General features: G+C 39.3%; 1 protein-coding gene across 1 annotated transcript in view; it reads left to right on the forward strand.

Moving 5' to 3' along the window:
• The window catches only part of GSG1L (GSG1 like), a 380,886-nt gene that overhangs the window by 80,175 nt on the left and 276,501 nt on the right, over nt 1–24,210 (forward strand). Inside the window, exon 2 of the mRNA XM_069064135.1 lies at nt 11,717–11,764. Coding sequence (XP_068920236.1) covers nt 11,717–11,764 — 48 coding nt within the window. The remainder of the gene's footprint in view (nt 1–11,716; nt 11,765–24,210) is intronic.

Consider the following 24,210-nt stretch of genomic DNA (forward strand, 5'->3'; position numbering starts at 1 on the left):
TTATATTATCCACGGATTTACTAAGAATTCCATCTATATGTCTAAGTCATTGATAGAATAAAGAGTTGTAAATAGCAAAGGACAAAGACCTGTAGCACACCTCCAGCTAATGCTATTTAAAAGGTACATACAACTAGTTTAGCATGAATATCTTGGTAGACCCATCCTGACTCTTAATTATCACTGTTATCTTTTCTAAGTTTTCATAACCCACCTGTTCAATCTGTTGTCGAATCATACTGAGAACTGACATCAAGTTCAATGGTTTCTGTTTTTTGGAATACATCTTTTCTCTTGTTATGAAAATTGAAATAGTGTTTTTCATTTCCATCTTCTGGTACCTCCGTTGTCCTTGATGATTCGTCTAAGATCAGTAACAAAGGTTTGGGGGTCATCTCCATTCGTCCTGATCTATATCTGGTCATTGAACCCAGATGACTCTAGAGCAGAAAGTGAGGCTGGTGACTTTGCACAGCCCTCCTTCACTTAAATCCAATTCACTTTCGAGTCACGGCATCACCTTCCCTATGTCATGGCCCTCTTTCAAAATGAAGGACAAACAACAGCAACAACAGAGATTTGGGAATCACACCTGCTATTTGTTTTGGTACCTTTGACAGTGAGTAAGATAGAGCGGAAAGAGTGCACAGGTTCAAATCCAGGTAGCTGCGTAACTTCAGGTACGTCACTAAGAGCGTCTTAGTTTCCTCATCTGTAAACTGGAAATAAAAATGTGTGTAGTATAGTGTTGTTGTAAGGCTCAAATAGGATAATGTATGTAAAGTGCTTTGCAAATTTTAAAGCGCTCTATAAACATTAGTTATTTCTACTTTGGGATAATTTGTCTTGGCCTGGAAACTTGATTATAATTATAAGCCATCATTTCCTTTCTTATCTTTTCATTTACTTTGAAGATGAAAGCTCTAAAAGGGATTCAGCTTTCTTTTTAACAATATTTATTTATTTATTATTCCTTTGCTTTATAGTCCTGATAATTGGTCTTCTCTCTTTCTTATAAATGGCATTTTTTTCCCCATAGTTGTCCCTTTTCACTGGCTGTGCTCTATGCCTGGAACATATTTTCTCCTCTCTGCTACCTTATTGAATCCCTCACTTCCTGGGCCATCACCAGTAGTCTTGACCAATGAAGTTTGGCGTCAGTCAAAGGGCTGCACTTGAGGAACTAGAGGGCCACATGTGGCCTCAAGGCCACAGGTTCCCCACTCCTGGTCTTGACCTTTCTCTTGTCACTGGACTCTGATGACTCTGGAGGAGAGAGTGAGGCTGATGATGTTTTGTAACTCTTCCTCACGTAAGTTCAATTCAAGTGCAAGTCAAGACATCACCTTAGTGATGTTATTGGTCCTCTTCAAGAACAAAGGACAGACAACAAGAATCATCACCTTTTTACATGAAACTTTTCCTGATTCCCTCCAATTAACCCCCTCCCCCATTTTGTATTAAACTACTTGGCATTTATTTTGTATTTATTCTTTATATACTTACACATTTCCCCTGATAGAATGCAAGCTCCTTGAGAATAGAGATGATTTCATTTTTTTGTCTTTGTATTCCCAGCACTTAGCATATTATCTAGTACATAGTAGGTCCTTGATAAGTGCTGGTTGATTGATATATATTTTTTTGTTTTTGTTTTTTGCTTTTTGGAGGGCATTTGGGGGTAAGTGACTTGCCCAAAGTCACATGGCTAGTAATTGTGTCAAGTGTCTGAAGGCAGATTTGAACTCAGGTCCTCCTGATGCCAGGGCCGGTGCTCTATTCACTGTGACACCTAGTTGCCCCAGATATATTTTTTTTAATTTGAAGATATTCTCTTCTGCTATGTAGTTAAGTGGAACAGTGGACATGTAGTTAAGAAGAACTGGGTTCAAATCTGGCTTCAGATACATATTAACCAAGTGATCCTGGGCATGTCATTTAACCTCTGTCTTTCTCAGTTTTCCTCAGATGTAAGATGGTAATAATAATAATAGCAACTACCTCTTAGGGTTGTTGTGAGGATAAAATGAGATAATGATTATAAAGCACTTGGCATAGTGTTTTACCCTTCCCTTTATCCTTCCTTCCTTCCTTCCTCCATTTCTCTCATCTTTCCATTTACTATGAAGTTGAAAGCTCTAAGAGGATTCAGTTTTCTTTGAACAAACAATATGTAATTATTATTTTACTGTTTTTGTTCTGTCGTTTTTCAGATGTATCTGATTTTTCATGACTCCATTTTGGGGTTTTCTTCACAAAGATCCTGGAGTGGTTTGCTATTTCTTTTTCCAGCTCATTTTACAGATGAGGAAACTGAGGCAAACAGGGTTAAGTGACTAGCCCAGAGGCGCACAACTAGTAAGTGAGACTGGATTTGAACTCAGGAAGATGAATCTTCCTAATCCCAGGCCTGGCACTCTATCCACTGTGCTACCTAGCTGCCCCTATTTATTATTAGGGTATGTGGATTTATGGATCTACCCAATCAGAACTTAACTACAGTCTTCCATCCAGTAACTAGCCATCTCTTCTTTTTAATGTGCTGTATTTCAAGTAGTTAGTCATATAACCTTTCATTATAGATTTGAGAACTATATGTTCATATCCTTTGACAGCTTACCTACTGGAAATGATTTTTGTTTACACACACACACAAACACACACCCATACCCATGCATACCCATTATCTAAATATCTGGGATTCCAAACTCTTAGCTGAGAATTTTTATGCCCCCCCCCCAAAAAAAAATTCCCATTCAGCCTCTTCCTTTCTTATTCTAGATGTGTTACTTTTGTTCATATAGAAGTTTTTAAGTTTCATATAATTAAAGCTATATATTTTATCTTTTATAATTGTCACCTCCATTGTTTAGTTAAGGATATATCTCCTACCCATAGCTGTAAAAATTCTGCTTCTCTATTTTTTCTGTGGTATGATTTTTAATATGACATTGATATATCAATTTAGAATTTATTATGCAATATTGCATCAGGCATGAGTCTAAACCAAATTTCTGTCAGATAGATTTTAGTTTTTCTAGCAATTTTTTTAATCAAGTAGGGAATTGCTTTCTAAGTAATTTATGTTTGGAAGTTTATCAAGTAGTGGGTTATTGAGTTCCATTGTTTTTGCTTCTCCCTTGACCAGGATATTCTTTTGATCTATTTCTGTATTAAAAAAAATACCACACAACACAAACTACTGCCAAATAATTTTGATAATGTCTGCTTTATAATCTAGTTTGACATCTCTATCTCTTTAAATTATTTTACTTAGCAATCTAGATATTTCATTTCTCCAGTTGAATTTTGTTATTATTTTATCAAATTGTGTAAAGTATTCCTTTAATAGTTTTACAATAGTCTCTTAAATATAGTTTTTACATTAAAAGTACAAATTAACTTTGGTAATATAGCCATTTTTATTATATTGGCATGGCTCATCCATGGGTAATGAATATTCCTCCAGCTATTAGGCTGTGCTTTATTTCTTCAAGGAACACTTTGAAATTGAATCTATGTGTGTGCTCTAGACTAATTCCCATAGGTTTTATATATTTTTGTAGTTATTAGAATAGTTTTTCCCTTTCTCCTGTTACTCTTTGATTTCAATATTGTTTATAGAAATGCCATCAATTTTTGAGGGTTTATTTTATAGCCTGTAACTTTGCAGAAGCTATTAACTGCATCAATTAATATTTTTGTTGATTCCATATGTTTTTATAAGTAAACCACCATGTTATCAGCAAATATGGATAATTTTATCTTGCATTTGCCTGTCTTTACAACTTTAATTTCTTCATCTTGTTTATTGATATCACTTTCATTTCCAGGCCTATAACAAGAGTGGGAAGAGTAGTCACCCCTGCTTTAATCCCATATTTGCTGGGACAGCTTCTAGTGTATTTTCATGGCATGTGATGCTTGATTTTGGTCTTAGATTCTTTTTACACTTTAAAAAGTCTCTCTATGTATATTTGGTAAGATATTTTTTTAACGTAAATGAGTTTTGTACTTTGTCAAAGGCTTTCCCCCCCTTGCATACTCTGAGGTAATCATGGTTTTAGATGTTTTGGTTTTTAATGTGTTAAAATGCTAATATGTTAATTATTTTCCTAATTACAAAATATCTTTTCAATATGGTATAAACTTAACTTGCTTATGATGAATGACATCTTGGAAATTTTTTTGTAGTCTGACAGGATTTTATTTAAATTTTAAAGACAATATTCATTCATGACATTGGTTTATTGATCTCCTCCTTTGCTTCATCCTTTCCTGGTTGAGGTATTAGAACCATACTTGTCTCATAAAAAGAGTTTGATAGTGTACTTTCCTTCTCAATTTTAGAGGATAATTTGTGCATGTGGGTGCTAATTTTTCTGTAAAGTTTGATAGAATTCTGTGAGTCTATGAGGACCAGAAATTTTTTCTTTGGCAGTGCTTTACACCTAGTTCTATTTATATTTTCTGAGATTGGATTGTTTAAGATGTCTAGTTGGTCTTAGGTTAGTTTGGATTATTTTATATTTTTAAAGGAATGTCTCTACTTCTTTTGTGTTCTCATTTATTAGTATATAACTGTGTATAGTAGATTCTGATGCTTGTTAGCCAATTTGCTTTGATTTTTTGTCTTCTTTTTAAACATATTGGTTAGAAGCTTATCAATTGCTAGTCTGTTATAGAATGATAGGTTTTTTTTTTTTTCAAAGAACCAGTTTTAAGTGTTATCAATCATTTCTGTCATCTTTTTTGGCTTCCTGTTTATTTCTCCTCTAATTTTTAGTATTTTTATTTTGTACTTTTCAAAGGTTTACTTTCCATTGGCATTCTAGTTTTCTTTAAGATGAGTATTTTAATTCATATTTCTTCTCATTTTCAATTTTGTTAACACGTTTTTTAGATGTAATTTTCATCCTAAGGACTGTTTTTGCTGCATCCCAGAAATTTTTGTATGTTGTTTTATCATTATTATTTTCCTTCACATAATTATTAATTGAGGTGATCAAAGAATGAATTACAAAAACCATCTCGCTCTTGTACCATTTGGGAACATTCTGCTTTATTTCCAGGCCCTCTTGGTAATCCACATCATCTATTTCATCAAGTACTGATCCATTTTCCATTGTCTTACAATATTTATTCAGAGATGTTTGGACTTGTTTAGATGATCTGGAGGCCCTGTCACCTTCTGTTTATTTATCTCCTTGTGGTCCAAGTTTTTCACTGAGTTTTCTTCCTCCTAATATCTTTAGCAAATAAAATTTTTGGTCTGCTCATGTTTACCTGTCACTCACTTTTTGATTCTTTCTTCAATGACAGTTCACTCAAGACCTGGAGCATAGCACTGTCTTAGTCTTCTCCCACATTGCGGAATTTTCTTTTCCCCAACCTCAGTTTCTGCCTCAAGTGACTTTGGCGGGAAGGAGAACTGGCCTTGGCTGGATGCCAGTCCTCCTTCCTTTGGGCCTACTGTAGTCTCCCTCACATGCTGGTTCCCTGCCCCTGCTCTCTTTATTCCTTAGTTGTCTGACTGAGCTCTGCTGCATCACATCAGGGAAATTGCCTCCCCAGATAGAACAGGCTTCTGTGTTCTTGTACCTCTATTCTGATGCACATGGTGGGGTTGAGGTGCAGAACTGGATTCTGTCGCTTGCTCTCTTATAATGGTTTGGCAGGGATGGGGAGGGAAAAGGTTTTGCTGGCAGAGAATGTAGCAGCAGCATGGGAACAGTTGAGTGGGTTCCAGAGCATAACCTGGGGATCAGGTTTTGCCATCCTACCAGCATGGGAGGGCTAGGGAGGGAAGGAATGCTGAGAAAGTATTGATGGGAATTAATAATAATAATAGTTAACATTTTTATGGTGCTTATGTGCCAGGCATGGTGCTAAGTGCTTTACAATTGTTATCTCATTTGATACTCACAACAGTACTAGGACGTAGGTGCTATTATTATCCCCATTTTATAGTTGAGGAAATGGGCAGAGGTAAAGTGACTTGCCCAGGGTCATACAGCTAGCAGGTGTTCAAGGCAGGATTTTAACTCAGCTCTTCCTGATTCCATGTCAGTGCTGTATCCATCACCTAGCTGCCTTCTCTGCTTTTAGTTCATTGGATTGTTACCTTGTTAGGGTCTTTGGCATTTTAGATGGCTGAGACAGCCGCAATTGCTTTACCACCTGTGCATAATTCTTCTTTTGTGGTGGTTTGAGAGGTGTGAGGATCAGAAAAAATGTCTAGCCCTCCATTGTGTTGGTCATGTGACCTGGAAGTCCTGCTTTCATTTTTTCTTTATATTCCCAGTCCTTAGCGAGTGCCTGGACCATAATAAGTATTTAATACTGTGTGGATTGATTGGTAAAAGGAAAGACCAGAATACTGTGGTGAAAAGACCATTGAATATAGATTCAAGACAGTTGGATATGAGTTCAAACTCTGCTAACTCATTTTGTAACCTCAAGCAAGTTTTATCTCCAGGGGATTAGAACAGAAAGTTAATTGTGGAAATTGAGTGAACCACAGTGATTCCATCTTGTGACTCAGTTCTGGAGATAGCTCAGTTCCCTTTCTAGTCAATTATGGATCTAGCTGAATTTCTGTCTTATGAGGAAATTTTATTCAATTTTGGGAATTGGGAGAAAACCTTATTGCATTGTTTGAACCTAACTCTGTGCTGCTGGGAAGCTGGACCACCTCTGCCTGCTATTTAGAGACCCTTAACGAAGGAACTACTTTATGCTGACCAGAAACCCAGTTAGATCTGAAGACTGATGCAAGGAGTTTTCTTACCATTATACATCTCAAACAACTCATATGTCTTATCTGAAAACTGGCCTCATAATGATCAATCAGTTACAGTTTCCATATTCCTTTGATTAAATACAGACATTTGGGGGAATGGGATATCCCTTTTTCTGAATTCAGGGAATTGTACCTGTTCACTATCCCCCTTCCAACTTGGAAGGTCTTTAATCTTCCCTCCAATTAGAAATAAGATTACCTGATTTTATATCATGGTTAGTTGTTTTCTTTTAACTAGTATGTTTTATTTGATTAAGTTTTTCATGCATAAAAATCTTTCTCCCTCTGTATTTGGGGTTGAGTGCCAAAGCTGGTCCTGATTTGTTATGCAGTTGCCATGCACTGCTTAACAAATCAATATGCTCGGAAACTTGAACCTTTGTTTCCTCAGTTATTTCATCTTTCAATTGTCACAAACCTCTCTGACATTCATTTCCCCCATTTGTAAAAACAAAGGGGATAACTAAAGCAGCATCTCCAAGGTGAGGTCTGGGCCTCCTGGAAAGCTATAGCTGGACTGCAAGAGCTATGATCTACCAGTAGCAGGGTGAGAAGATAGTTCCCATCCCATCTTCCACACAATAGAACTTATCTCCAACACAACCACACCTACCCTTCTCTTACTGCTTACCTATTCCTTTGTCTCCTGCAGCTGTACAAACTCCCAGTTTTTCCCCTTCTGAAGTGAGTGTTAGACCTTTGAGGTAGTCATAACCTATTCTTATGGCAGCTGTTATACAGATGCCACTGGTGGGGGCGGGGGGAAATCATCTACCTATATTCTTTCATACCAACCAAGGGAAAAAATGAATTCAAATTAATTTAGTCAAAAAAGTTTAGAAACCACTGAACTAGAAGATTTCTAAGATTTCTTCCACTTCTATGACCCTTAGTTTCTATGGATCAGTCAATCAACAAACATTTATTAAGCACCTACTGTGTGCTAAGCACTGGTATTCAAAGACAAAAAATGAAATGCCTCCCACTCTCACAGAGCTTTATGACCATTTTATGGGTAGGACTTTTTGGACAGAAACAATTAAATGGATATTTGAACAAAGATTTAAACTGAATTTTTTTTCACATTTTAATATTTACTATTGCTCAGCCAGGACTGTTGTCCCTGTCTTCTTTTTGTTTCTGTATCTGGAGTGGGGATGAACTAGGAGGCACTAAAGATCGAATGTCGAATGGTTGAGTATGTGTCACTCTGGCTTCACTTCTCAAACAAAAATATAAACATTTTAAATATTATTCAATTCAACAGACATGTATTTAGTAACTACTGTGTTTAAGACCTTGTGCTAGGCACTGTTTATATAAATATGAAAATCAACACCCTTAAGGAGCTTAAAGACCAGCAGAAAGGAATAAGGCATATACACAAATAACTCTAATACAAGATAAATTATGATTAAATCCGCGGAACAGTTCAAATGGTGTAGCATGAGAGATTTGAGGAGGAAGGGATCACTTCTACCTGGGGGGCAGATCAAGGAAGACTTTATGGAAGATGTAGCATCTCAAGGAAACCTTCAAGGAAAAGAAAGGTTTTGACAGGCAGAGATATAGGAAAATCCATTCTAGGAAGGAGGATAGTGTATGCAAATGCATAAAGGGGAAGGGATATGAAGACATTAGGGGCATGGGAAGTTCAATTGGATAGGAGAGTAGAGTATATCAATGGGAGTAATATAAAATAAGTCTGTAGTAGAATTGGGGGCAAAATAGTGCAAGGTTAACCATTATTTTAGACTAATCAAGCTTCTTTTTCTCCTTCATTTGGATATGTGATCAAAAGTTGACTTATGTTTTTATTTTTTTATTCTGATGGGTTTTTTTTGTTTGTTTTTAGGATTCTTGACTTCCCTACTTTTCCTTGTTACTGTCTTCCCTTTTTCCTTTTCTCTTTGATGTCATTTGGGTCTTCCTCTTTCTCTTTCAGGGCAGTGGTACAGTGGATAGAGCACCATTAGACTCTCATCTTCATGAGATCAAATCTGGCCTCAGATACCTATTAATTGTGTGACCCTGAGCAAGCCACTTAACCCTATTTGTTTCAGTTTCTTTATCTGTAAAATGAGTTGGAGAAGGAAAGTGGCAAACCACTCCAGTCTCTCTGTCAAGAAAACCCCACAGGAGATTCAGACATGACTGAAAAATGACTAAACAAGATTTTCTCTCCCATTTTTTTTACTCTAGCTCTTTTCCAATGAATGCTCGTAAATATATATGAAGTAAAAGAATTAAGAATAAAAGAAACAAAATGATTCAAATTTCCATTTGAAAAACTGTCTTTCGTAAAAGTATATTACTCAATTATTCTAGGATTCAGGGTTCTTTTCAGTGGTGAACTCCACATGGATTGGGACTGTGTAGTTTTTGCTTTGACTTTGTAGTGCTACTAGTTCAGGATATAAACTCACTGGGGGGAGGAAGTATCTTCTTTTTGTCCCCTATGCTTTGTATAATGCTTGACATTGTATGTAGTTTTCAGACATGCTTATTGCTTGCTTGCTTGAGCTACAACAGAATTCTCACTTATTAAATGTATTTTAATAAGTTTAAATCAGCAAGAAAGTGAGATTGAAAGATGAGAAACAGCATGTTATAGTAGAAAGAACATTGAGTTTAGAGTCAGGGAATGTGGGTTCAAATCTTGGCCTTGTTCTTTGTTTGCATGACCTTGGCCAAATCTCCTCACCTTTCTAGTCTTCATTTCCTCATCTGTTAAATGAAAAGGTTGGGCAGCAAGGTGGCACATGGATAGAGTGCCAGGCCTAGAGTCAAATAGACCCAAGTTCAAATTTGGCCTCAGACACTTATTAGTTGTATGAACCTAAGGAAGTCACAGTTTGCCTCAGTTTCCTCATCTGTAAAATGAATTAGAGAAGAAAATGGCAAAATGCTCTGGTATCTTTGCCAAGAAAACCCCAAATGGAGTCACAAAGAGTCAGATACGACGACTAAAATGACTGAACAACAACATGAAAGGGTTATTAGACTTGAACATCTTTCCCAGCTCTAGCTTCTGTGATCCTAGGAGGAGTTTATCTAGGGCAGAGATGGCGAACCTGGGGCCTGGAGGTGACTTGTGGCCCTCTAGTTCCTCAAGTGTGGTCCTTTGGCTGAATCCAAACTTGGCTGAACAAATTCCCTTAATAAAAGAATTTGTTCTATAAAACTTGGACTCTGACAAAAGGCCACACCCAAGGACCTAGGTGGCCTCAAGGCTGCAGGTTCCCCACCCCTGACTAGGGTCAGGTAATAGAGTTTGACCTTAATTGCATCAATACATTTATGCCTTATAGGAATAACAGTTATAACTCCCAAACAATAATTGCTGCAATCACTGCATGAAGAAATGTTTGTAGGTATATGTAAACAAGATACAGATTTCCTGGGAAATGCAGGTTTCTGAGCATACAGAAAGGTAAGAGACAAGGATGAGGAGCTTTAGAGCAGCATAGAGAATTGGTGGGAGCAAAAATTGGTTGGCTTTGTAGGAATAAATTCTTTATTTACTCATTCAACAAACATATTTAGCACCTATTTTATGCCCTATGCTAGGCACAAATACACACAAGACAAGCCTTCTGATTTCAATAATGGTTCATATTTTTATGGTGCCTTAGGTATTGCCAAGTACTTTCCATCCATTACATCATTTGATGCCTATAACAACCACATGAAGTAGGTGATTTTATTTATTTTTTTTGAGGGGGGTGTTTCTGAAATCAATCAACAAATATTTATTAATTATCTGTACAGTGTATATTGATAATCTGTCCATTTATTGTCTGTACAGTGTTAGGACAAAATAGAAAGCCCTCTCTGTCCAAGAAGGAGTTTACATTCTATCTGGGAGAAAATATATAGTTATATACAAAACAGACTCAAGGTGATAACATAGAAAGATCTTACTATTTCAAGAGACAATTGAGATTTAGAGGTATCAAGTGACTTGTCCAGGCTGGTATGGTGATGAAGGGCCTTGATGTCACATCTGGTATTCTGTCTACTAATGCAGCCTGCCTTCAAAGCTAAACCTAGTAGGAGAAGATGACATCTGTGGATTTAAAAAAAACCAACACAAAAAACCAAAGTAGGTAAGTGCAGAAGAGTACACATTGCTATGAGATCAAATGAAGGAGGAGTTGGTTCTACCTGGGAGAAACAGGAAAGACTTCATACAAGAAGTAGCATTTCAGCAGTCCCTTGAAAGGTTGGTAGGACATCAATTGGTAAAGATAGGATGGGAGGTCTCATGCACTTTATAGAGAAGAGTTTGAATAAAGACATGAGAAAGTCCTGAATTTGTTCAGGAGACAATGAGGAGTCCAGCCAGATGATTCAGTGGATAGAGGGCTGGGCTTGGAGTCAGGAAGACCCGAGTTCAGATCTAGGTTCAGATACTTAGTAGCTGTGTCACTCTGGTCAAGTCACTTTAACCTCTGTTTGACTCACTTTCCTCATCTGTAAAATGGGGAATAATAATATCACCTACCTCCCAGGGTGTTTGTGAGGATCAAATGAGATAATAATTGCAAAGTACTTAGTACAGTGCCTGGTATATAGAAAGCACCATATAAATGCTAGCTATTATTACAAGGGATAGAGTAATGTGAATGGGGAGTAAAAGATAAAAGTTGCAAGGTTAGGTTTGAACCCGATGGGGAAGGACTTTGAATGCCACACCAAACATCTCCCTTGAAAAGGGCATTTAGGCTGGAGAAAGCAGAATGTGCTACAAGGGGATGGTAATTGAAAGAAGTTATCTGGGTTAAAGATCAAAATCACAGTCTGGACTGACCATGGCCTTCTTGAGACTGCGGGATAAACTGCTAGTGGGAAGAAACAAAAACTTGGCACTGCCTTTTATGATTCTAAAATCAATCTGTTTTCTTTTCAAAGGTGAAACATGCCGGAGTTTTATTGACCTGGCTCCAGCATCAGAGAAAGGTAAGAGGTATCTGAGTTCCATTTTGCAAAATTAGCCATTTGGTCCTCTGTTGGGAAAATACTTCCTGAGTTAGTCTGCGTGTGTACACACACAACACACACACATACACATATGTATATACCTACATATATACATATACACACATATACATACATATATATATATACACACATTCTATACCTTCTTGTTTCTAAAGTTGTCTTCACCCCAAATAACTTTCACTCCTTGGAGGACCTGTCGGAATTGTTAACATCACACTCCACATTCCCATGAGCTCTTGGTTCCGATTAGCCTCATTATACCAACCCAGCACAGCCTTGTTGTATGTCTTGGTATTTCTGACCTTTATCTTTCTGTCTGAAACTTCAGAAATAATTGGCACGACCAGTTACCTTGTTGAAAGGCAGACAAAGACAAAAGGGGTTTGTCACTGATTGGTCATCTGTAACATTCACATTTCAAGGTTACCTTCTCCACTTGAAAGTTAGTCATGCAGTCTGGGGCCTTGTTGAGAAAGGAAGGAATCAGCTGAGATTGAAATGGCAAGAGTAGACCTGAGTTCAAGATGAGTGACAGATGTGTGGTTTCTCGTGTATTTGTTTATAGCTTCTTTGTATCCAATGAGGTAATTTTCCAAGCTAAGAAGTTAAGGATGGGTCATTGTTAGGTGATAAGTGTTGTTGAAATATTTCCTTCCCCAATCTCAATTTGTCTGTATTTTGAATCCTGTTTGATATCTAGACTTGGAGTTTGAAGCTCTTAGAATTGGATCATAGGAAGAATGTTAGATCACAGGCATGTTCACCAGACTGCTTATTTTACAGATGAGGAAACGGGTTAAGTCCAAGGCCTTGCAGCTAGTATTTGGCAGACCTGGGGGGTTCAGCCCAGGTTCTTTGACTCCAAATCTAGCATCCTTTTCATAGGTTGACTTCTATTCATTTAATTCAATTCTATTAGACAGGCATTTTTATCACAGCACTAAGGGAGACATAAAAGCAAAGAGAACATAATTTCTGTCCTCAAGGAGCTTACATTCTGCTGTAGGGTGGGGAGGGGAACATGTATACAGATAAATACAAAATATATCCAAAGTAAATACATAGTGATTTCAAGGACCTGGGAGGAGAGAACAAGTAACTGAAGGGCCAGGAGAGGAGGCATTGGAGCTAAGCCTTGAAGATTTCAAGAGGTGGAAGTGAGAAGGGAGAACATTCCAACCAATCACTCAGCAAACCTTTATTAAGCATCAATATGTACCATGTACTCATGCTGGTTGCTAGGGACACAAAGGACTCCCCTCATCCCTAAAATAATCTCTCACTTCAAGGAGCTTATATTACTGACATGGTGATGAGAGGAAGCAGCCTGTGCAAAGTAATGGAGATGAGAGATGGAATATTATGTGTGGGAAACAAGAAGTAGGGTGAGTTGAATGCAGTGGAGAGTGTACGAGGGTGAGTAATGGGAAATCACTCTAGAAAGCTAGGCTGGGCCCAGAATGCAAAGAACTTTAAACGCCAGGCAACTCACATTTATCCTAGAGGCCATAGGTAGTCAGTGATGGACATGGTCAGGTCTGGGCTGTAGGAAAATCAACGTGACAGCAGTCTGGAAGATGGATGGTAAACTGGCCTCGTTGCCATTACCTATGTACAACATTACATTTCCTGCCTCCACATCTTTGCATAGGCTATACCCCACATTCAGAATGTATCCCTCCTCATCTCTTGGAATTCTAGCTTCCTTTCAGGATCATCATTTTAAGTACTACTTCCTTCCAGAAGCCTTTCCTGATTTCCCCAGTTGTTAGTGAAATTCTGTCTGCTGTGGTCCCGCCGCTATGTACTGGATTTTTGTTTATCCTGGATGTATTATTCTTATGTATGGATATACTGTACCTTCCTGATATGAGCCTTCTCCTTCTGTCTTCTCTCTCTGTATGCCCAGCATGTAGCACAGTGCCTGGCACATAATAAGCACTTGACAAATGGTTTGATGAGAGGAGAGACTAATTGGGAGGTTTTTGCAACAGACCAGGCAGGAAGAGCTAAGGACCAGACCTGCGCTGGCATCCATTGTTGAGTTGAGAGAAGTAGAAAAGACTTATCCATTCAACAAATGCTTAGGAATCTCTCGACTCTGTACAGACAAATGTGTCTGGCCCTAGGGAGGATACAAAGTTTCTGTAAGAGATAGCCTGCCCACATTGAGCCAATGAGTTAGTAGGGCAGTGAGACAAATGTGGATGACTATTGATACAAAGCATCAAATGTATGCTACTCATTCATACATTCGGTAAAATCTTATGAAGCCCGTAGTACTTGCAGAGCCCTATGCTAGGTGTTATCATTCAGGTTGTTTTTCGACTCTTTAGGACTCCATTTGGGGTTTTCTTGGCACAGACATTAGAATGGTTTGGTATTGCCTTCTCCAGTTCATTTTACAGAAGAGGAAACTGAGGCCAACAGGGTTAAGTGACTTGCCCAGGGTCACACAGCTGGTGTCTGAGGCTGGATTGAAACTCAGGAAGGTGAATCTTCCTGACTCCAGGCCCAGCACTCTTTGCACTGTACCACCTACTATCATTACTGTGCTAGGTAGTTAGGGAGCTATATTTAGGCAAGGTCATCCTTATCTTCATGGAGTTCTCACTTTAGTTTGAGGGTAAGACACAAACACAGATAACTAATATTCAGTTAAATGTTAAGGGCACTCATTAAAGGATTGCAAAACTAAGTGCCAATTGAAGATCCAGGGGAAAGGTCACCAACTAGTGCTCTCAGGGGATCCTAATGGAGACCTTGTGGAGGCAATAGTGTTCTTGTTGGGCTTTTGGGAAGTAAAGAGGGGGAGGTAGGGTGGTGAAGGAATAGAGGTGATCATGACTGATAGCATGGGCAGTATGAGAGTAAGCAGAATTTTCAGGATGCAGAAAGTAGTTTGATGTCATTGGTGTAAATAGAGCATGTGAAGGGAGATGATATGAGAGGCTGAAAAGGTAGTATAGTTTCAGATTTTGGAAGGTTTTAAGTACCAGGCAAAGAGTTTAAATTTTACTTAGTAGGTGATGAATAGCCACTGAAGATTTGGGAGCGGAGGAATGGTGTGACAGATTCATATCTGCGTATAGATAATATTCTGGCAGCATTAAGATGGATGGCTTAAGAGAGGGAAGATGGTGAAGTAGTCCAGGTAGGTGATGAGCACCTGGGCCAGGGTAGTAGCCATGGGAATAGGGAGGAGAGGAGGGATAGGATAGAGCCTGGAGAGGTGCAATCAACAGGGCTTAGCAATTGATCAGATGTGAAAACTGAGGGAGAATACAGCATGTAAGAGGACACACAGGTTTCAAAAATGGTAGACGGAGTGATTGGTGGTGCCACAGACAGCTGCTAGAAGTAGGAACAGTTTAACAATGATAAGATCAGCTTTGGACTTGCTGAGTCTGAAGTGTCAGTGTGACATTACCATCAACTACCTTTTTCTGTTCACTTTCGATATAAAGTGGTAGCCTTCTTTAAGGCCTCTCAGATCTGCCCCTCATCTCCAGGGCTCTCAAGAGACCTGCATTTTCAAGCTTATGCTCCCTGAAAAGACTTGAGATAAAAGAAGGGTTTTAGAGGCCTACAGCTTGTATTTTGGGCTTGCAGGTTCCAGAGTCTTGCTGTCCTCGTTTTTTTTTTTTTTTAAGCGATTGGGGTTAAGTAACTTGCCCAAGGTTACATGGACAGTTATTTTGTGTGGGTGTTAAGTATATGAGGCTGGAACTGATCCTGGGTCCTTCTGACTCTGGGGCTGGCGCTCTTACTGTGTTACCTGGCCGCCCCTGCTGTCCTCTTTCAGTGTGTCAGGGCTCGTCCAAACCTGGAAGAAAAATGTGTGCCTATGTACGTGTATCTGCCCTCAGAAGGAGGAACCTTCCATTCCTATTCATTCGCCTGTCAAAAAAAAAAAAAAAAGAATCCTGAAGAAAGTGAAGGAGTTTGTAGATATTTCCCAGGCCTTGTGATTTGACTTTTAGGACTTAGCAATAATGCCTAAATCCTTTAAGCTGTGGATTTAAAACTGTTCATGGGGAATTTTATCTAGTTAAGATAAATTTGAGTTTGAATTTCTGGGTTTTTCACTAATTTGCTCAGTGACACAGAAGAGATGCTTTATTATTCATGATAACAACCGATACACACTGCTTTAAGATTTGGAAAGCACTTTAATTAGCTTATCTCTTTTGATCTTCTCAGCAAACAACTGTTGGCTAAGTGTTACAGATGTAATTATGGCCTTTCTGCAGATGAGGAAACATCAGTCTATCAATAAGCAGTTACTAAGTTCTAACTCTGGGCCAGGCACTGTGCTTAAGCACTGGGGATACAAAGAAAGGCGAAAACCTGAGAAGTCTAGATTCAGTCAAAGGGCCACACTTGAAGACCTAGAGGGCCACATGGGGCCTTGAGGCTGCAGGTTCCCCACCTGTAGCTAGGGTCACTTAGCTAACATAGGAAGCAGGGTTTGCTCCCAGATTTTCCTGACTTTAATTGCAAGGCTCTGTCTATTATATCACTGCCTTTTATTACCATTTGCCTCCATTTTTCTGTCAAATGTAAATGAGGCCTAGCTTAAGGGAGTGAAGGTTTCTGGCCCCTGTGCTCCTCTCCACCAGGGTCACTAGATCCTGTCCAGCATAGCCAAACATCCACTGAACCCAGCATGAAGAACACGGGCAGCAGATGTGGGATTCCTGAGGCTCATTGTTCATCACAGATGTCAAGCTGGAGGCAATCTAGAGGCCATATAGTCCATCTCCCTCATTACACAGTGGGGAAACTGAGTCCTGGAGAAGTGAAGTGATTTGGCCAAAGCTATGTAGCTATCAAGTTGTCGATGTCAGGCATGTATGTCTCCACATATGGGAACCTCAGGACCAGGTGGGTGTTTTCTTCAGATACAGAATGTAGACAGAACTATGGAGAAACAAATACTTTTGAGGTTCCTGGGAGTAGGCATAGGTAGCACAGGAGGGTGCTTAATTGCTCTGATTGTCTCTTTGGTTCTCATGAAGTCCATGGGTAGCAATTGTCCTACCTGGAAGCAAATGTAATTTTAATTCCTCTAGCACTCATCACACTATGTCAGGTACTGTCTTAGGCCCAGGGGGATACAAATTGAAATACAAAACCATTCTTACCTTCAGGAAATTTACATTCTACTTGGGGAAACAATATGTGAATAGATTATATATAGAATATACAAAGCATAAATGCAGAATCTTTCATGGCGGTGGGGAGGGACATGAATAGTAGCAACTGAGGGGATCAGGAAAAGTGTCCTGTGAGATGGGGCACCTACATTATTCATTAAAGTAATCTAGACTGAGATGAAGAGGGAGAACTTCCCAGGCATAGCTGGGACAGCTTGTGCAAAGGCATAGGCGTGGAAGATGCAGTGTCATGTATGGGAAACCAAAAGTTCTCAAATATGGCTAGAGTGTAAAGTTTATGAAGGGAAGTAATGTGCGATCAGCCAGGAAAGATAGGTTGGAGCCAGAGTGTGAAAGGTTGTAAATGCCAAACAGAGAGTGTTGTAGTACGAGAACAAGATGGAGTCTGTTTAACTCACCATACTAGTTCCTCCTGTTTCCATTAAGACAAAGAAGATGTGAATGGAAGATGGGGAAGAGTGGTTAAAAAGAATGAGAGAGACAGAGACAGAGACAGCATAAAAGCAAGTTAGGTTTCATGCCAACTGTCTTGTCCTTGACTCCATGATGCAGGCTCTGGGAATGAATCATGCTAAACAAACTCACCATAGATATATTTATAAGTCATAATGTCAATTCTTTAATATATAATGAGGGATACATATCCATATCTATCCACCTATCTATCTATATTTCTATATATCCATATCTCTCTACATCTCTCTCTCTCTCTCTCTCTCTCTCTCTCTCTCTCTATCTATCTATCTAATCTCCCACTTAACAAACACATACGCCTAGCAGAGTACCTTAGTAGGAGCTTAATAAATGCTTGTTGAATTGAGGTAAATGGAATGCTCAATCTCCACCAAATTCATCATCAGAATGCTATGTTGTGAGCCTGGAAAAAAGAGTAAAGGGAGCTGAATAATCTTGAAGGAAATTTCATCCAGAGGATGGGAGAGTCTGGAGACTGATTCCATGCCCTCCCCCCCCCCCAGCTAAGTTACCTCTCTAAAAACCAGAATACTTGTATCCATTAGATACAGTATTTCTTTTTCCTTTTTCTAGATTCCATGAAGATGAACACTCTAGCAGTAGAAGGCATCGGAGTGATAGGAATTGAGGAAGAGGGGACAAGAGGGAATTCATAGCAAATGGTTACTTTCACTAACTTTAATGGTCAGCACCCTGTCATTCATTACCATTGTCTATATCCTCTCATTTCTCCAAAGGGATTTTAAAATTTGACTAACACCCTCTGGGATACTCTCTAACTCCTACTCACAGATTGTATATTGAGTTCCTTGGGTGCAGACTGAAGTAGAAGATATTGACCATTGTCAGATTCAAAGGATACTCCTATGGATCTTTACTCTTATCACTATAGGTTGTGAACCCCAGTCACCATGCTTGCATTAATAATCAGTCAGTGGACACACTTAGCTCTTAGCAACAGCTTTTACTAAAATGGCATAGGAAAAACAGTAGCTGTAAAACATTCCTCCCATAAACTTGGGGTACACTTTCCCAGAAATATAGAGTATCTGTGAAAAGTGTGGGCTGAAATTTATAGTACAATGGTAGGGAAACACATGTGGGTGTGTGTATGCACATGTACATAAAAACATATGTGTATATGCATGTGTTTGTGTGTCAAAGGCAACTTACAACTCCTGGTAACAAAGGACTTGGAAGTCATTTCTCTCATCATAGGATTCTCACACAGCTCTCCTTAGGTGCAATATTTCTCCTGAGCAAGCTGCTCTTCTCAGTTCTCCAAGTCTGCTCCTCACCATAAGCAGCTCTCTGCTTTGCTACCAGGGATCCTATTTCTCCCTCAAGTAATTGTCTTTCTATACCTATGACCACTTGGAGTATGTGTTTCTCCTTCTCTCAATTGGGCCCTGAACTCTCTCCAGTTGACTAGCTATTGAATGAGATACCCCTTTCAGAGTGAGTAAATCCCCTTTAAAGCTACCTGGGTGAAAAGGAAAGGGAGGAGAGAGAAATCTTACCCCCCTCCCCTTTCCCTAGGACTTTCACAAGGTACTCCTGAGCTCACACCAAACTGAGCTTCTCTCCTCAGGGCTTAGCTTCTTAAAACTTTAACCAGGGAATATTTGATTATGTGTTTGTCCAATGCAGTTGCTCCTTTCAATTCCATTCCACATCCCAAAGGGATTAGGGTAGGACAGATATTTTAATGCCTTGTTTGTTTACACCTTGTATTTATATTCTGGACTGGAAAGTTGGTTAAAGATCAACTCTTCTATACTTGGATAATTGGAAAATTGATCCTCCTGGGGGGAAAAGTTAAAGACCCCTTTACTATGTTATCCCAGACCTAGTTCCCTTTTCCCTGTGCCTATTTTGGAAGTGTTCAAATCATTTGGTAGAAATCTCAGATTGCCACAATTATCCTAAAAGGAAAACTCCTTTCTCTATTATTTTATAAACTGGACATAATCAAGAAAAGAACATAGTAATGGAAATTTAAAAAAGACCTAGATTCTGACAACTCTGCCACTAAGTTGGATAAATCAATTCACCAATCTGAACTTCAATTTTATCTTAATGTGAACTAGATGATCTGAAGGTCCTTTCCCAATTCTGACATTCTATCATTCTATGAAGCTTCTGAAGGGAGCTAATGATTCATTTAGACATCCACATAGGCAGTAGTTGAGCCCATGAAACTTGGTCGGCAGTCTAATAGAAGAATGAGGCCTGTTGACATGAGCCATGCCATTCATTTTCTGTAAAGCTGATGGACAGGGGCGGCAGGTACTAACTGAGGTGGGTTTTGGATATTTACTTATGCTTGAGACCTTGCTGTGTATTGTGTGAGTCCGCACCAGCCAGTTTGGACTGAACTTTAACAATAGGTTGGCTCGGCTATTGTACCTGTTTCCAAGTGAATTGGGGATTCCAGCAGCTGCTAGCCTGCAATTTTTGTGAAACAATTTCCAAAGCTTGTATGTTTCATTTGTTTAATATTTCAGAAATGTGTAACGAAATGATGGGCTCTGCAGCCACAATCTTGAGTCTTGCGTGAATCATTTCTCACTTCAATTCCTATAATAGTCTCTTGTTGGTTCCCTCACTCTCTCCCTTCTACGCCTGAAATCGATTTACAATTCCACCGTTCACTTAATTTATTTAGTACATTTTATTGATTGATGTCATAGAACCAAAATGTGAATAGATCAGAACATGTTCAGTAGAAAAAAGAAAAAGAGAAACTAACTTCCAAAGCAGCCTCATAGTCCAGATATCAGAGCCTGGTGGCAGAGCCTGTGATTTACTCCTCCAGAGCGCAAGGTCATCACAGAACCTAGCTTCACTGCAGAGTCCTCTCTCTGTGACAGGGACAAAGATTTTCATCATTGGCTTTTCTAATTCCTGCTCCTTTCTTCCTGCCACTTCACCCCATTTCTTTCAAGGAATCTTTGTCAGGACTACCATATTTCATAGTTCTTCCCCAATTGCTTTGTTCCAAATTCTGCCGTACCTTATCACATATAACTCATAAGAATGTGAGAGTTGGAAGATAGCTCAGACACCGTGCACAGTACCAGTCACTGATGAGGAACTGGAAGGAACATGCTGGACTCAGTATCAGAAGACCAGGGTTTAAATCCTGGCTCTGTTCCTCACGAGTTTTGTGACCTTACAAAATCACATCACCTTTCTGGGCCTCAGTTTTCCTACCTGCAAAATGGAGGTAATCACTTTTGTACTACTTACCTCACAGGGTACTTGTGAGGAAGATGCTTTGTTAACCTTAAAGCCCTATATAAATGTGTGTTATTTCTGTGCCTAGGAGGAGTTCAAATCAACCTATTCCTTTTTCCCACCACTAGATTGTAAGCTCCTTGAAGACAGGGATCCTATTTTACCCCTCTAGAGAACAGGGCTCTTGTCTCAGCTCATCTTCGTATGGAGTGGGCTGCCTAATTCAGGAGGTAGTGAGCTCCCCAGCCCTGAAGATCTTCAGTTAAGTGGTCCAGGGGTGAGGAAACTGCAGCCTTGAGGTCACATGTGGCCTGCTAGGTCTTTGGGTTCAGCCTTTTGACCAAGTCCAAGTTTTATAGAGCAAATCCTTTTATGGAGGGGATTTGTTTGTGAAGTTTGGATTCAGTCAAAGGGGTGTACTTGAGGACCTAGAGGATCACATGTGGCCTCCAGGCAACTGGTTTCCCACCCTGGAAAGGGGACTTGAGAGATTTTGTACAAGATGACCTCAAAGGGCCCTACCAGATCTTAAGATGATAATCCTTTCATCGCTCTCAGTAAAGTGCCTCACACATTGCAGAAACGCAAGAAATATATGAGCAAATGATCGATCTAGTTTAGCCCCTTTATTTTGCAGTAAGAAAATAGAGGTTTAGAGAGTGTAAAAAACTTGCCAGGTCTTGAAGCCAGTTAGTGGCAGAAACTGGGACTAGAACCCAGGCCTCCTCAGTCCTGCTCTAGAGCTCTTTCAATCTTCCCACGCTGGGGGGAGGGGTTTTATATTAGCACCTTTATTTCAAAAACTCTAGATCCCTCTAATTATGAATCTTATTAGAGGTAATTAAATCCAAGGTCTAGTTGAGGACTGTTCTAAGGGATAACAACATTTAATAATTGCTCTGGTTGCTCTAATTCCAATTAGTCAAGATTATCTTTGCAGGTAATTAGTTGTCTGGGTAATCTCACCCCTACATATTCTTGCAGGATAGCATATTAACCCTAAATGGTGACCAGCTTTCATGCTAAAGAATTAAAAGCTCTTTCTTAGAATAATCTGTTAAGTGCAAATAGAGGTAATTTAAATTTCTAAATGCCTTTGTGCTTGTTATCATAATACTATGTGCAAAATTGCCCTGGACAACTGCCTTGCTGGGATTCAGGGGAGTCTCTGAAGCCTAGGAAAATTGTCAACTGCTGTAAATAGAAGAAATTAGATGGAGAAGTGCCCTAGAAGGTCACCTTCTTTGTTCCCCGGTCCCCAGGACTGAATTCTCTATGGTATAATTTCTCACAAATTTTCAGGAGTTATCTTCTATTTCTTACATGTCTTCTCTGATGGAGCATTCACCAGGGCCCACAATCCTCATATTCTGGAGAAAGGAATATCTCCTATTCGTTGAGCTTATGACTTCCTTTTCTGAATTCCACACTTACTCCTTATCAGCCACTTAATCACAAAAGCATTTCTCTCACAAAAAACATTCTGTCTTTGCCACATCTTTTGCATTTGTCACCATTTTAACCTTCCTCCTGTCACTATCCTAAATGAGGCCCTCATTGTCTCTTACCTGTACTGGTACAATAACTTCCTAAATGGACTCTCCACCTCCAGTCTCTGCCTTCTATAATCTATCCTTCATCGAGTTGTCAGATTAATATTCCTAATGCACATGGTTTATTATGCAACTTCAATGCTCACAAACTTTCATTGGCTCCCAACTGCCCATTTCATTTCCCACTGAGCTGTACTCATTAACTTCTCCCCTATGCCCCATACCTGGTATCTTCAGCTCTTTCCACGTTTTCAGTTTGCTTTCTTCATTAAATTGTAAGCTCCTTGAAGGCAGGGGCTGTCTTTATTTATTTATTTACTTTGTATTTCTATCTCACTGCACTTAGCACAGTGCTGGCACTTGATAAATGTTTATTGACTATTGACTTTTGACTACCCAATATAATATTGAAACTCTTATACCTGGCATTCATGGCCACTCACAATTACTGAAAAGATGCCTTTCTAAATTTATTTTAAATTTATCACCTAGAGGCAGCTAGGTGGTGCAGTGAGTAGAGCACTGACCCTGAAGTCAGGAGGACCTGAGTTCAAATCTGACCTCAGACACTTGACATACTTACTGGCTGTGTGACCTTGGGCAAGTTACTTAACCCCAATTGCCCCCTGCATTCCCCCTCCAAAAAAAAGCAAAAAATTTATCACCTGACACAGAAATTATGCTACAGTTAAACTGGAAAAATTTTCTCCACTTCATATGGCCTATGCTTTTTTTTTAATATCCCATGTATTTATTCACATTATTCCATTTATTTTTGTTCCTATCTCCTACATACTGAAAGGCTCAGCTCAATTGCATCTATTTTTTTAAATGAAGTCTTCTCTGATCCACTCAACCAGTAGTCATCTCTCCCTCACATCTCATAGTGCTTTATACCATTTGCATCCTTCTATCAAACTATTTTCTTTTAACTTATTACTTAATTGGTTTAAATAGACTTGGATCTTTTAATATCTCCTGGGCTTGGAATCAGGAAAACTCATCTTCTTGAGTTTGCATTTAAACTCAGACACTTACTAGCTGTGTAACCCTGGGCAAGTCCCTTAACCCTGTTAGCCTCAGTTTCTTAATCTGTAAAATAATCTGGAGAAGGAAATGGCAAACCACTCCAGTATCTTTGCAAAGAAAACTCCAAATGGGGTCATGAAGAGTCAAATATAAGAAATGACCGAACAACAGGTTGATCCTTTCACCATGCTAACCTAGCTTTAATGCCTCCCCTGGGTTGCCTGGAATGCTTTGGTTGTTACTAGCATGGTAGGGGGTTGATTTAGGCACCTTTCATCAATTGAGTCTCCCTACTATACTTGATAAAATTACTGGATGTAATGAGCAAATAACAGAGAAAATGAGATACGAGTGTCCTCCTTTCAGACCTTGAGTAGTTTATTTTTTTATGAAAGGGACAGGAAATAACACTGAGGATTGGCAGAGATTTCAGACCTGCCTCGGTTCCTTTTTCTCCTCCTTCTCACTGATGTGGTAAATTGGAAGGGTTAAGAGTTTAAAAAATGGAATAGTCAAACTTACTAGAATTGTGCTGCACAGAGAGTTGAAAGGAGCCAATTATAGAGAAAGAACCAAGCCTTGAGAGTCTGTTTTTCCTCCTTTGCCTGTTGTGTCCACCGAACAGAATCCTGTTCTGGAGGCAGCTGGGTGGCTCAGTGAATAGAGTCAGGAGGACCTGGGTTCGAATCCAGCCTCAGACACTTCACACTGTTAGTGTGACCTTGGGCAAGTCACAAGTAACCCCAATTGCTCTGTCTTCTCCCCTCCAAAAAGCAAAAAAAAAAAAAAAAGACATCAGAATCCTGTTCTGTGGGTTTGTTTATCAACAAACCCCATTATTTATGGAGTTGTTGGGGGAGAGAGATGGGGTGGGAGAGGAGGAAGAATAGGAGGGAGAGGGGCAGGGGGAAAAGGAGAGAGGGAGGAA

This window comes from Petaurus breviceps, unplaced genomic scaffold, assembly GCF_028583685.1.
Source record: "Petaurus breviceps papuanus isolate PSGF00001 unplaced genomic scaffold, PetGlider_PUasm1.0 138, whole genome shotgun sequence".
In the NCBI taxonomy this organism is placed as follows: Eukaryota; Metazoa; Chordata; class Mammalia; order Diprotodontia; family Petauridae; genus Petaurus; species Petaurus breviceps.